General features: G+C 44.8%; 3 protein-coding genes across 6 annotated transcripts in view; 1 reads left to right on the top strand and 2 right to left on the bottom strand.

Annotated features, from left to right (window-relative positions):
• LOC113493717 overlaps positions 1–7,440 on the bottom strand; it is a 34,185-nt gene extending 26,745 nt beyond the window's left edge. The window contains exons 1-2 of one of the 2 annotated variants that reach the window (XM_026871712.1): positions 7,298–7,440; positions 4,767–4,895 (exon numbers count right to left, since the gene is read on the bottom strand). The gene's annotated coding sequence lies outside the window, so the exon portion shown is untranslated. Of the gene's footprint in view, positions 1–4,766; positions 4,896–5,468; positions 5,934–7,297 lie in introns of those variants that run through there. The other variant, XM_026871713.1, reaches the window with a different exon arrangement.
• A 73-nt stretch (positions 7,441–7,513) lies between these two features.
• LOC113493716 (ADP-ribosylation factor-like protein 6) lies at positions 7,514–10,318 on the bottom strand. Of its 3 annotated transcripts, none has more exons than XM_026871711.1 (5): positions 10,239–10,318; positions 9,337–9,553; positions 8,859–8,987; positions 8,423–8,551; positions 7,514–8,344 (listed from the first exon to the last, which is right to left on the bottom strand). In XM_026871711.1, exons 2-5 carry the CDS (start codon positions 9,512–9,514, stop codon positions 8,205–8,207), a joined length of 576 nt encoding a protein of 191 aa, XP_026727512.1. In that variant the 5' UTR covers positions 9,515–9,553; positions 10,239–10,318; the 3' UTR covers positions 7,514–8,204. The 3 variants fall into 3 exon arrangements, with proteins under 3 accessions (XP_026727512.1, XP_026727511.1, XP_026727510.1); XM_026871710.1 differs by lacking the exon at positions 10,239–10,318 and adding an exon at positions 9,860–10,184; XM_026871709.1 differs by lacking the exon at positions 10,239–10,318 and adding an exon at positions 9,912–10,184.
• A 28-nt stretch (positions 10,319–10,346) lies between these two features.
• LOC113493714 (chondroitin sulfate synthase 2) lies at positions 10,347–14,075 on the top strand. Its single transcript, XM_026871707.1, has 7 exons — positions 10,347–10,846; positions 10,921–11,286; positions 11,972–12,413; positions 12,489–12,594; positions 12,662–13,006; positions 13,082–13,345; positions 13,594–14,075. The coding sequence occupies exons 1-7, from the start codon at positions 10,585–10,587 to the stop codon at positions 14,020–14,022; spliced, it is 2,214 nt and encodes a 737-aa protein (XP_026727508.1). The 5' UTR covers positions 10,347–10,584; the 3' UTR covers positions 14,023–14,075.
• The last annotated feature ends 252 nt before the right edge of the window (positions 14,076–14,327 follow it).

The raw sequence follows: 14,327 nt of genomic DNA, 5'->3' as shown, positions 1-14,327 counted from the left end.
TGAATTATTTCTGCGCTCTAAATACCGAGCTTCTGCGAATTAATGAACATCGGACGAGAGACTATAAAGGATTGAGGATTCCTGCTGCGAGCGGCGTCCATGGTAAGGGTTATATATGTACTGTGGATTAATAAGCGTGGAGACTCTGGAAGTGAACATCATGTTTTATAATATGCCGCATAAGACAACACAACAATAATAGAACAGAATTTAGATTCTTGTCTGAACCGCCAGCAGAGCAACTGTACTCTACAAGGTGTGTTCTCACTGAGCCTATACATGCGATATATTTCATAAATCACGGTGCGTAACTTCCAAAGTAAGCCTTTACAAGTTTATACCTGTTGAGGAAATTAGCAATTATTAGATCGAGCCGCGAACTCCGCACCAACTTCCACTTCGTGTAATTAAAACGCGTCAACATTAGCTCTGCGGGGCGCTAGCTGCGATCCTTTAAATCACAAGTTCATTCACCTTCTCACTCGGTTAATAGTATTAGTGGAGTTTAAGAGAGTGCGCTTTTCTTTGCTATTTAGATCAGAGTTTCTCAATTGTTTTATTTTAACGATGTATTTAGGCGTAACTATCGGGATCTTCAGAGTAGTAGTATAGTTTCGGACTTATATTATCACAACCTAAATCATGAGCTGACGCGGAGATCGGTCGTGAGTCGAACTAGTAAACAAATTGGTTTTTGACAGAACATAGTTTTGAATTATTCAAATTCAGAGATGTCCCTAAGTAGACATGGAAGTCAATTTTTAAGAATTTGCCAGTACACTCTAACGACTTATTAAAAGGAGAAAAACGTTCTCTTATAATTTAATCTCTTGGAAGGCGACTCGATGGGTTTATAATCGTATTAGTGCGACTAACAGAACGCCTTGACATGCGGCCAGGAGTTCTGCCGCCCACCGCGGTCACGTATAGCCCCGAAAACCAGTTACATTACTCCGAGCGTTAACACTCATCCAATAATATGGAACTGACAAGTCACGTCAAGTGTCGAAGAGGAATGCTATTGCCACAGACATGAAATTTTATATTTTTGCCAGTCCTAATGCACTGGCTAGGCCTTCAATAGTCCTTTCGAAAAATAGAGTTCGTGTGTTAATTATGTGAAGGTTAAAAACAACATTATTTCAGCAGTTCTCTATGTCTGACTAATTCGTTATGATAACGTTTTCAATTCTATTAAAATTTTGTAAAGGAAGATCATATTCCTGGAAGGAGAAAGGGAGTTTTTGGAGACTTGAACATGGACAAAGCTGAGAACAAAGTGTTAGTTTTAACATATTTTTTTTACTTTTGTTACAGTGATTCCTTTTAACTATATGTTAAGTAGGTACAGAAAGTGATAAATGTGCGCCATTTCTGTGGGCTAGTGATTTACATTCCATTCAGGCGAGTGATTGCGCGCTGAGCTGCCCCCTGACCTCCGCCATACAGCGCGGACATTCAATGTACTGTAAACATTTGCTTTGCAAAGATCTCGTGAACACGTTCGACCGAGTAGAGTGCACCTTACATTAGCTGATTAATAAAAAGCTTTATGAATGTAGAAGTAATTAGTTTTATCGGAATCACAGATCTCATGAATTCTCTACTTGGTTAAATTCAAAAACCTTTCAAGTGAAACTACTGTCCATGCATGCGCTTACATTTAACAAAGCTACGACAAATTTTAACCGTTTGTGTCCAAAATGACGACACCACTTGCTTACGAGTACATGCAGAGCGGCCGTCCGGGCGACCGTGTCTGTCCAATATGCAAACTATTTACTGGCGACAGCGAGCCGCCGACGCCATCTCGTGTCAGTAGCGTAGAGTTAGTGCTGCGCGTAAAACCTACGGGAAAGATTTTATTATTTTCAACCATTTGCATTAGTCGCACCACTGCACTAACGTGAAAACATTTGTTTTGCCATTGCGAATACATCTAGTCAGTTTTTTTTTATTTGAGAGTTTCCGGAATTAAAATTACACAAAATTACACCTGGCGACCGTGTCGGGAGTCAGCGCCGTAACATCGGACGCCAACATTAATTACAGGCCGCACACGCGTGCTCGCTGCCCGACGCAGGACACGGTCAATTCGATCACAAAGTACTGTGTTATGGTAGAGATACATTCCAATAGCAAAATAAGGAACCAACCAAACCACAGCAATACTGTCTTTATAAAACAGAGGCGTGTTAGTAAAGTGAAACAATGAAGAACAACAGAATTATTAATTTAATATGATATTCAACGACAGATTAATCACCCGACACCACTTCGTTTCGCGTTAATTGACGCTCCAAAGGATGCCTCCAACTCCCCCCCCCTCAAACGGTCCGCGTGCCTGCCCCCCCCCCCCCCGCCCCGTCCTTCGCCTGATCATAAATTGAACTACTTCACCAATTAGATAGTAAAGTAATATCTTACCTGTTAATAATCTATCTTAGTCACCCATTCATGATATCTGCCGATGATAAGTTTGGGAAGCAACATCATAGAAGTTTTGAGAGCTCTGAATATTTACTTAAATCACTTTATTGTTAATTTGTTATGAAACTTACTAGTAGGATCACACCAGTTGAGCAAAGCAGCCAGGAAAGAATGACATTAATAGAGCCACTTTACAAGATGTAGAAGATACATTAGAAGTGATCAGTCATCAACAAGAAGATGCATAAGTGGACTAAGTATCGACCGGTAACTTACACCGTAACTACAGCCGGTTTCTCCTTCGTAAAAGGTCCTAGTTCTAGCAAAACTTGTAACAAAACCTGGTCACACATAGAAGAATCGAAACTGGGACAATGTCAGCGCGAAGTAGGAACCTGAGCGGAATGTGAACACTTTGAGTACATTACGCGGAACCCGCACAGTAGTAGCATAGAGGACGAAGTCTGATGATGTGTGTCATACTTATCGATGTGTGATTTTATATTGAGAGTAGGCCACGACCTTAACTTGTCTCCTCACTTCCCAACGGCACGTCGAGCTCAGAAGCGACAGCGGTGGGAGCAGAAGGGGACTTGCAGATGCATGGAGTATTCATGTCATTGTATTACATAATCATATATTATGTCATCATAATCCTAATCAGTTACCCGTCGTCCTAGCTCATTAAATTGCACCATATTATAGTGTTGAGGAATGTTTTTTATTTGTTATACTATAGTTACCGAGAGATGAGAGCTACAGCCAGATGATGATGAAACGCATTGTATCTACACGCGCAGTTAAGGATCATTGTCTTAAATATATAAGGTGTGTCTAATGACTACACTAGAGGACTAGCGTCAGACGTGTTGTGCCGGGTGACACGCGTCGCTCCAGGGCTGAAGCTAACAAGCAGCTTACCACCGCGACCGCCTCTTACACAACACTGTCGCATACGTGTCGCCTCTCTGCGTGCACAGTTTTCTTGATCAAATAGTAGAATAAAAATTCATTTTTTTCAAAAAAGGCCGCCAGAGTACCCGTGCATCTACATTGGTTTTAGGATGACGACGGTCACAGTCTCCGAGTACAACAAAACATTAATATACTCCACAGCCAGCTCATCCATTTGGGGTCCAGAATACCATTACATCTTATTATAGCATTTTATAACGTACGATGTCGTTGGTTAGATCCTACACCGCCTTTATGTACCTTATACCACTGACATAAGGCGCCCAATCCCGTAGCACTACGATTTAATTTACATGCAAATATCGCCTAACGATTTATATCAATATCGTATTGATAAGAGAGACTTATGATGTATGCCGAGCGATAACTGTAGCAGTGTGTAGGCGGCGACGCAGCGGCGCTACGAGGCTACGGTTGACGTAGCACTGCCTAGTCCACTCAACTTTAAGCGATGCGAGAGATTTGTTCTTTTATAAATGTTGGACACAAGATATTGTTTTTTTTTATGTTATTTTTATTTATACCTTTAGGTTATAGTGAACTGGAGTTTCCTTGCAAAACAAAAGTTTGTAAGAATGCGTGTATTCACAGAGAAGAGTTACTCGGGAGGTTTGCCGACATCCTCCACTCTCCATTCACCGCACAAGTAGTAAACAAGTGTATATAACTTTATCTCTTACTCAGTATAATGGGAATATTAAAATTAATTCCCAAAAACAATCACACGAAATTACTGAAACTTAATAGTTCACTGTGTTTCGTAAGCTTCGAACAATACACTTCTACGTTAAAACCAGTCAAGTGCGAGTGTGACTCGCGACACTGAGGGTTCCGTATAATTAGTAGCTTTTGGGCTCGCGTCATTATAGTACCATCCGCGGTTTCATAAAAAAAAATATGTAAAATGTTCAAGTCCTCGGCCACAACTTAAGAAAACCAGCTTGTTAAAAGACGGACGAATGAGCGGCTGAACGGACAGACGACGAAACCTTTGATTTCTGCTTTTACCCCATTTACTCCATAATATATAAACCTTATGACATATGTTCGTGCACATCACAGGAGGCCTGCGGTCACCTCACAGCTTTCGGACGCTGAGACAACATGCTCTCAGTACTATCCACACAGAGGGTGGTTCGTGGTGAAGCATTAATTAATATTCATGGTGTTTATCCAGTGCCCAAGCAAATAGCTCCCGAATTACGCAGGTAAATCAGTAGTGATGTCAGAAACTATCACCTTGACACCATTCAATGCCGAGGGACTTTTATTGAGTGTTGAGGATAGATATTCGGTGTATTATGTGTAAACAAACCAATTCATTAACAATAGTCAGCAAATAGGGAGGTGTGAGCACTCACCCGGCGCTGTCCGGCGCGCAGCACACACGCACACACAACACGCACACACGCACAGCTAATGTCCGTCTGCAACCTTGCCTCACAATGTTTTGATGCTAACAGCACTCATTATTTTCAGAATGCCATCACCTAAAACAAGTAACAAGTATTGGCGATTATTCTGAATTAGCTGCGGCGGTAAAGTGACCTATAAACTCTTAACGCGAAACAACGAACATAAATAAGACTAGTAATACAATTTCGTAGAAATACAGGAAAAACCAGAATCATAATTTTTTTTTTAATTCTAGTAGGCCTAAAAAGGTAGGGTCATCCCAGTGGAGAGGAACCAGCAGGGATCTCCGCTCAGAAAAAATCAAAGAGAATTTGACATAGTAATACAAGTGATAAAAGGAAGAGTGACAGCCTTTTCTCAGTGTACAGTACCGCGACAACTGGTCAACAGGTAGGGGCTGTAGTGATCAGACATAGTCAATAAATTAAAAATTAATTTCTTTGGTATTTTCCATGCTAATATTTTAGGATGCAGGATGCTATTTCAATGTGAAAAGTAATGGAAACCACATGTTAACCATTAATAGAATAGTATAATTATAGAACTAGCTTTCTACAAACGAATAAATGTATTTGAGAAGCTATTAACGTGTGAGTCGACCTTGTTATAGTAGAACCCTGAATTGCTTGGTAAATTAATAAACCTACCGTTTAACAAGAAGAGCAGTAATCAGGATCTCTAACACAGTTCATGCTCATAACATAGTCCACTTCCTATTTTTGTTATTCCGTAACCCACACTACTTATCAGAAAACTAAAATCTTTGACATAATAATATACAGTCAATAAAATATCTAAACAAATAGTAAAACTTTACAGTTGTGGTCCAAAACTAGTAATAACATTAACTGTCTATTAGGTGTAAATACATTTTGTATGTAAATAAGAATGGACGTTATCCATAAACAGTTGAAGTTACGTTAGACAGGAGCGCGCGGGCGCCGGGCGCTGTCGGTGCGCGTCGCTCTCGCGGCGGTCGCCACACGACTGGCGCCGGCCTCCCGCCGCCGGCAGGAGCGCCGCGCTGCCTGATCCTGACCTCTACCTCTTTTCTACTTCCCTTCCTGATTCAGCAAAATGGAAAAATATTCTCCATATATTTTTTATCAATCGATTGTCAATGTCCATAACACTTTTATTTTTATTTTTATTTATCCAAATAGTTTAAATGCTAATTTATACAAAAATTAAATAAAAAGCCTAATATTTTTTCTCGCTATGGTAAGTATGCTGTGTAGGTATTATCAATCCATTAATTTATACTTTACTGTAAAGTTTTGTATAGTGATTGATTTAGTCTTATAATTATGAAACACAATTCAATCAATTTCCTCCAGGCTAAGCTTAAGGTTTTCTTGCCACACAACATTGGTAGCCGGGACCGTCTTTAAGACCAGTAACTAACGCCCTCCCCACTCTCGGGTCATTCAGTTCGTTTACAACTTTGCGCTATCTCTCGATCGCAGACAAAAATAATAATACAAAGTTTTTTCATTTGTCTCGGCTAACGACTATATCGGACTTTGTGTAAAGATACCTAACTGTACGGCCGTCGGAGTGCTGACGTCTCCAGACCTAAGTCAGGGTTTAATTAAAGTTCTTTGGACGGAATCAGGCAGTGTGAACACGCCGCCGCATGCAGGCGGACATCAGTGACCCACCCTAACAAGCGCATCCGTGGTTCGTGTATTTATCATTGACACTAATCATCACCTCTACATCACAAATTATATTTAAGTACTACGAACTTACACCCGAAGATACCTAGGTGCTGAGCAATTCAGCAACTGGTACAAAGCTCGGTTTAAACAAACACAAAAACACGTCAGAATGGCTGAGCGGATTCTGAGTTTATTAAAAACTTAAGAAATGTGCCAACATCAACTGCTAATAAAATTATAAATTAATTAATAAGGCTACATTGTTTGTACCGTCGCGTCTCTCGTTATCGCTCGTTATCCCCGCAAAAAAAATGGTTAGTATCATATCTTTTCTTGTATTTTATGCTATGTTGAAGTAGACTAAAATGTATAATTGTAATATTCTTGACGATATCTTTCCGTAGAGTAACCTCGACATAATACCCTACAGCTGTGCCCTATGCCTCCATTTTACAGATCATATTTTTATACGATAGAAATGATTGAACTCAATAAAACAATAAAAAAATTATTTATGACTTATTTTTAATTAATTAAGAAAATAGTTCAAATTATTTCAAATAGTAATTATTACTAAAAATAATCTAAGTGTTTATCACTCCAACGGCGCTGCCGCGCTGCTGGTGGTTGGACTATACACAAAGACAACCTCTTGTAGTGAATTTCTTTCTAAGTTTACAATTTCAATTTAAGATAAATTATTTAAAATACCGATCTACTTTACAACTTTTACTCTACAACTGTTACTAAAAACATGACAGTTTAAAGATTACTTTAGGTGCTTTTGTTTGGCCGGTCAGAAATAGTTTACTCACCTAGCAAGCTGCTTGATGTCTCATTCGAATTCGCAGTACAGATCATATCACCATTCACTAAGATACGATGAGCGACATATAATAAATCGAGCCATTTAATAAATTTTCTCAATAATGCACTTCGCCTAATCACATTACAATAAAACTTATATTTTTTTTTTATTTATTTATATAGGTTGGTAAACCTATATAAATAAATAAAAAAAATAAAAAACTGACTAAATGCAACAACGACTCCAATCACTTATCTACATTTAACACAAAAATTATGAAAATAGAATATATTTTGTTTATTGGAAAATGTGTGAATAGAAAACCGTCAATTCTGCGTAAAATTAAATTAAGTGGGTAAGTTACCTAAAGTTCCCTATAACGTTGACTTTCGATTTATTTTCGTCTGACGTTTGAATGTTTTTTTTTTTTCGGCAGGAATAAACACCATAGACTAAAAAGATTAACTTATAAAAAGTTTACGGTTTAAAGACAATTAAAAATAATGTTACCAACAACGACGACGGCTCAACAACCAATCTACTGTTGGTAAACTGTTTCAGTTTCATTAGATACTTACAATATGGTGTTCATAATAGTATTCAATTAAATATCTTTAATACCGTAGCCTCAGCTAATAAATTGCCCGGGAAGGTAAATCTCCTACATGATTTCAATTACGTACATGCGCATGAACATGATAACAAGCAACAAAGATGCGTAACATTGTCTTGTGTAAACAACTAAGGGTTATGCCCTACGTAATGGACTCGGCTCGCTTTCGGCGGCACCTCGCCCGCTTCAGGACACGGCAATCCCTTTACAATAGTGACAACATTTGCAGTATAAAGCAGAATTTATGACTGTCGAGAATGATAGATGTTTTTTTGGATGAACGTCTTTTTTGCTTGGACGGCTAGGAGTGCGAGACCGGGAGGCGCGCGTCGCGCAGCTGGCGCGCGAGCCACGCCACGCCGTCCGCCAGCCCCGCGCCCGACAGCGCGCACGACGCGCCGATATGCCACGGCTTCTCCACGATGCGCTCTAACCCCAACGCTGCAAAAACACACCCTGTGTCTCAAAGTGACTGCATGTCGTAGGTACTGGATGTAGCCAGGCCAGTGGAGCACGTACCGGCGGCGACCTGCATGGGCGCCAGCGCGTGCGGCGCGTCGCTCTTGTTGGCGAACACGAGCAGCGGCACGCGCCGTCCGAACATGTCCGGGTGCGCCAGCAATAACTCCAGCTCCTCGCGCGCCACCACTGTTCATAGATACAAGTCATAAAGTAACATTCAGGGACTGACTTGGCCTGGGTGTTAGGCCAGTACCACCCACCCCATGTCAGTATATCTTACATGGGGTGGGTGTCTGTATATATTTTTAACTTCAGTTAGGACTCGGAGTTGTGACTCCTTATTTAATCCATTTCCAGCGTTTCCTCCTATTTAATATAGACAGGTGTATTTTAGTCCGCGTTAAACATGACTGACTTGTCGTTGAATTCTGGGAGGAGATTTATAGTGGTGATGGCTGTTAATTAAGTATATGAATAATAGCAGTGTACTAGCCGAGCCGCAGGTGGTCGGCGGAGTCCACGACGAAGATGACGGCGTGCGCGCGGCGGTAGTGGCGCTCCCAAAGCGCGCGGTGCCGCGGCGCGCCCGACACGTCCCACGCGCTGAACGATATGCCGCCGCCTGAGGACCATACAAAAGCAGCTCGTCATTACCAGCTCATAGTTTTTAGCACATTGACATAAGCATTAATATACAGAAGCGTGGCGTGGTTGTTAAACCTTTTTAGTCCCTAATAGTAATAATAGTTATTATTTTAATGACGGACGGACATGCAAGATCTATAACCGAAACACCTTCAGAACGTTTTGCTCGAGGGGACACTACAATAGATTTTTTTTAAAAATAAAATAAAAATGATCCGTGCAAAAAAAATCCTTTTACGTAGTTATGCAGTCGGGTTGATAAAGGCACTTGAACATTTTTAAGAATATTCCAATCAATAAGCTGTACAAGCAAAAAGCATGCATACTCTGGAAGTGGTCGAGTTGCTGTGCGACGGTGGGCGTGGTATGCTGCGCGCGCTGCTCGGGCGGGCGCAGCGCGTTGAGCAGCGTGCTCTTGCCGCTGTTGTCCAGCCCCAGCACGAGCACCGTCAGCTCTGCGCGCCCGCGGCCCAGCCACACCGACAGCTTGTCCAGCAGACCCATACTTACACACCAACACTTACCATGCAACTACTTATTTACCTACAAAAGTCATCTAATTTTAATAGGTATTTCAAAACATTCAAGTCAAAGCTTTTTGCTCTTTAAGGCCAAGTACAATCATGTACTGCAGCATATTATTACTGGAGCAATTTTTGTGAACTAAGTAAATGAATAGACATAAAATAAAGTAACAACTCAGGCCTCTCCGACGACAGAAGCAGCCAACAGAGTCCAATACACCAGCACTCCAATATTAAATAGTTATGTTGAATAACTAAATAAATAGTCACTATCATTAATTGATGACGGGCCCTCATGTTTATAAAAATGAACTCGAATAATCACTTGATATAACTTTTCAGACCTTCAGTATCCTTGTAAGCGTTCTATATCTTACTTGGGTTTTTGATTTCCGTTTGCAACTGCTGATGTACCTACTTATTTGAACCAACAAAGTTAGAGGAAGTTTAATAAATTCTGTAAGTCTCCTTAAACTCAATCAATACTATCTATCTAGAAAATAGTAAGGTTTATATTGGTTAAATATTGATGTCGCCGCTAGGTACCATGACGACTGCACTCACAACAAGAGATGCGTTAAAACATTTTTAAGTCATATTTATTAAGTTTAAATAAATAGATAGTACACTATGAATTAATTGAAAATGAGTTTAAAACAATTTATAATTGAATTTAGTGAATTTATTGCAAAAAAAAATCTTACGGTGACATTTCGTCGTATTTATAATCTGTGGATCATTGAACGTATTTCTTTCAATGTCAAAGTGACGTGTTTTTATGCGAATGCGAGTGGCAGCGACTGCAGCGAGTGATCACAGCAGTGACGTGAGCAACTAGTGTTCTATATTATAGTAAACTCACAACGATGGGCCTTCGAACAACGAGATAAGTTAAACAAACGTCTTTTTAAAGATAAAGTGGACTGATAAAGATAAACATCTACATGCATTTTCAATAAAAAATACTCGTTATTAGTTAGACACGTCCGCGAGTGAGACACGAGTAGCGACGGATCGGTGCGCCTTTGTCAGAAGTGTGATCGCGCGTCCATGATGCTGTCGCGCTACGTGGTGTCCCAAGTGAAGCACAACTCGTACTTCCTGGTGGGGCTGGCGCTGGGACTATGGGTGTCGCTGGTGGTAGTGCCGCTGGAGGAAGAATCTGGCGCGGCGTGTGCCAGCGCACTCGGGCCGCCGCCGCGCGACGACTACGAGCCGCAGCGCGAGGAGCGGCCGCTGGGTCCCGCGCCGCGCACGCAGTCCCGCACGCTGCAGCGCCCGCGCTACTACAGCACTGAGCTAGGCATGCGAGGTACTCCCGACTCACCAAGGATCACACTCACCACGTTGTTTAACAGAATCTCACATGTAGCTGTAATCTTACAGGTTCGCTCCTCACAGGCGTGCTCAGCTCAGAGGAGGCCCTGAAGAGTCAGATTGCCGCCTTGAACCACACCACAGCACGATTACATCCAGCTCTTAAGTTCTTTATAACAGCTAGTGCTATGAGTTCAGTGCCAGGATTGGCTAATGTAGTTGGCTTCACAGACACACGGGAGATGTTGAAACCTTTTCATGCTCTGAAGTATTTAGCCGACAACTATTTGGAGGAGTACGACTTCTTTTTCTTGGTCTCAGATACAGCATTTGTGAATGCTCGGCGACTCACAGAGCTAGTGTCACAGCTGAGTGTGAGCGAGGACATATACATGGGCACTGTGGCTGAAGATGATAGCCATTATTGCTTGCTCGGTAAGCTGAATTAAATATGTCGTACACAAGATCAGGGCCCTGATTCTGCTATTCTACAATGGCCGATGAATGAATGAAATTTGGATTAAATCTGAAATTATTCCTTTTTTCTTAAACATTTTGCCAATATAATAATTGGCAGTTAATTGTATTGACTTTGAGTATACCATCCCTTTTACAATTATTGTGTAGAAAAATGCTTAAGAGAATACGAAAATTTTAATTTTAATCCAAATTTCATTCTTTCTTCGGCTATTTGAAATAACAGTATTAGGGCCGTGTTCACCTCTTCTTGATATTTTTTTATATATACTTTAACTTATGATGTTTCGCGAGCTGTGTAACATGTGTGCATGTGCTTAGATAGTTACCGGGACATCAACAAACATGAATAGAGAACAAACATGTTTAAACAGCTGAACCTACACTCATATTTTGCAGCTAGTTGAATAGTATTCAAGGCTTTAAAAGTATATTATTTTAAATAGCAATTATAGTTATTTTTGGTGTGTAATTACATTTCTATCTCATTGTTTTAAAACTTTATTTTTGTTTAGTTGATGGATATAGTTGGATAGCTATGAGTTATTTTATTACAGAAGTGGACATCTTTTCTGGTGTAGCTTCCTGTGTTTTGTGTGTATCAATTTTCCTTGATTAATTTTGAATTTGTGGTATATCATAGAGGGTGGTGTGTTGCTGTCGAATTCCGTGCTGCGCGCCATCCACAATGAGCTGGACTGGTGCGTGCGCAACTCGTACAGCCCCCACCACCACGAGAACGTGGGGCGCTGCGTGCTTCACGCCGCGCACCTGTCGTGCTCGGCGGCCGCGCAGGGCGAGCGCTACGCCGCGGTGCGCGCCGCCGCCGCGGACGCGCCGCCCGCGCTCGCGCCCGACCTGGCCGACGCCGTCACCGTGTTCCCCGTCACCAAGGCCGCCAACTTCTACACGCTGCACGCGTACGTGTCGCGCGTGCACCTGCAGCGCGACGCGGCCGAGGTGCGGCGCCTGCGCGCGGCGCTGTGGCGCGGCGCGGCCCGCCACCCGCCGCACTACCGCAACGCCACGTGGCCCGCCGGCCTGCGCGCGGACCCCGGCCTGGCGCCGCCCACGCCGGACTCCAGGTATGACTACTAATGCGCTTCTTACCGCAACTGCTGACCTCGATGTCATCTGATATCATTGCTTTGGCTTCACAGGTTTGACCATCTACGTTGGGTTTCATTTAACGCGACGCACGCGTTCTTTCCCGACGACCACCACGAGGTAGCGCCACTGACGGGCGCCAACCGCGAGGCTCTAGACGTGAGTATATAGTGCGCTGCGGCTACAGCTCGTGCGAGTTTGTACTGAGGCGGGTGATGTCCGGCAGCTGGTGCTGGCGGCGGCGCGCGCGTGGGGGCTGCGGCGCTGGGCGGGCGCGGCGGACGTGCGCCTGCTGGAGGGCGCGTGGCGCTGGGAGCCGGCGGCGGCGCTGCGCTACCGCCTGCTGCTGCGGCTGGCGGGCGCGGGCGGCGGCCACACGCTGCGCCTGCTGGAGGTGGTGCGGCCGCTGGGCGCCGCGCGCCTCGTGCCCGTGCGCTACGTCACCGAGAGCGCGCGCCTGTCGCTGCTGCTGGCGCTGCCCTCCAGCGGACACGACGACGACGCGGTCGCCTTCCTGCAGCGCTACGAGGCCGTCTGCCTCAACCAGGACAAGAACACCGCGCTGCTCGTGGTGAGCATAAGGCACTCTCTTTGAATCCATCATAATGCCATGTTGTAAATTACTAACAATGTCGTGTGCGTACAGGTGATAGTGGGCGCGGCTAACGAGACGCAGGCGGTGCGTTTGGCAGTGGGCTCGCTGGCGCGGCGGCACGCGGGCGCACAGCTGGACGTGCTGGACGTGGCGGACGAGGACGCGCCCGAGCCGCCGGGGGCGGAGCCCGAGGGCGCGCGTCTGCTGCGGGCGCAGCGCCTGGCGCTGGCCGCCGCGCTGCCGCGCCTGCCGCGGGACTCGCTGCTGCTGCTGCTCGCGCCGCACGCAGAGTACAACCAGGACTTCCTCAACCGGGTCAGTCATGCCAGCCTACACGCACCGGTTTTAGGGCACTGCTAACATGTAGCAATGAAGCTGCATGTAAGGTTAAGGTCACCACGCCAAACCCACTGGGCACGTCGTGTCGCGGGTTCGAGTCCCGTGTAGGACGGGCATTTGTATGAACCCACGAATGCCTGTTCTGAGTCTGGGTGTCTTTGTACGAGACAAGGATTAAATTCCTGATTGCGGGAATAGAGATAGTAAAAAACAAAAATCGGCAGGTGCGCATGAACACGATCGCGGGCGAGCAGTGGTACCTGCCGAGCGGGTTCGCGCGCTTCTCGCTGTACGCGCACCCGCGCTTCCTGGCGCCGGGCGGCGGCAAGCCGCAGGTGAACACGGGCCGCTTCAACCTGCACTCGCGGCTGGCGCTGTCGGTGTACCGCGCGGACTACGAGGCGGCGCAGGGCGCGTGGCGGGGCCCGCGGGGCGCGGCGCCGGCCGACGTGCTGGCGCGGGCCCCGCTGCGCGTGCTGCGCGCCCCCGAGCCCGCGCTGGTGCTGGCGCCGCGGCCGCGCCCCTGCGCCCCCGGCGCGCCCCCCGCCTGCGCGCGCGCGCTGCGCGACCGCCACTTCGCGGACCTGGACGCGGGCGCGCGCCACTCGCTGGCGCAGCTGCTGCTCGAGACACAGGCCGACCTCGAGCCCTAGCGCGCTGCCCGTCCGCCCCGCGCCGCCGAATATATATGTTTTGTATCTTGTAACCGGTCGTTTTATTTGCTCTTGTTAGCTACCAAAAACCAGACGAGTTAAAGCGAAAATCTTATTGGCTTGATAAGGACTCATGGCGAACGTTGTAAAATGTACAAGACCACCCAAAACTTTTTAAATATCCTTATTCAGAGGCAAAGGGATAGTCCATCCCTTGCCAGCTAAAGCCTATAAGAGAATAAAGAAGACAGCTAGTTGTAGTAAAAAGAATGACAATTGAGTTCGACTCTTTCTTTTTGTTATGA

This window comes from Trichoplusia ni, chromosome 5 (assembly GCF_003590095.1).
Source record: "Trichoplusia ni isolate ovarian cell line Hi5 chromosome 5, tn1, whole genome shotgun sequence".
In the NCBI taxonomy this organism is placed as follows: Eukaryota; Metazoa; Arthropoda; class Insecta; order Lepidoptera; family Noctuidae; genus Trichoplusia; species Trichoplusia ni.
The sequence above is the reverse complement of the archived record's forward strand: the minus strand, read 5'-3'. Positions and strand labels throughout refer to the sequence as shown.

Excerpts from the sequence above, each read along its gene's own strand:
- LOC113493714 (XM_026871707.1), top strand. The coding sequence starts at position 10,585 with ATGATGCTGTCGCGCTACGTGGTGTCCCAAGTGAAGCACAACTCGTAC. Across the intron at positions 12,414-12,488 it reads CCGCCCACGCCGGACTCCAG|GTTTGACCATCTACGTTGGG; the intron begins GTATGACTACTA and ends TTGGCTTCACAG. Across the intron at positions 12,595-12,661 it reads CCAACCGCGAGGCTCTAGAC|CTGGTGCTGGCGGCGGCGCG; the intron begins GTGAGTATATAG and ends GATGTCCGGCAG.
- LOC113493716 (XM_026871711.1), bottom strand. The coding sequence starts at position 9,514 with ATGGGTCTGCTGGACAAGCTGTCGGTGTGGCTGGGCCGCGGGCGCGCA. Across the intron at positions 8,988-9,336 it reads GCAACTCGACCACTTCCAGA|GCGGCGGCATATCGTTCAGC; the intron begins GTATGCATGCTT and ends TATGGTCCTCAG. Across the intron at positions 8,552-8,858 it reads CGCCGACCACCTGCGGCTCG|TGGTGGCGCGCGAGGAGCTG; the intron begins GCTAGTACACTG and ends ATCTATGAACAG.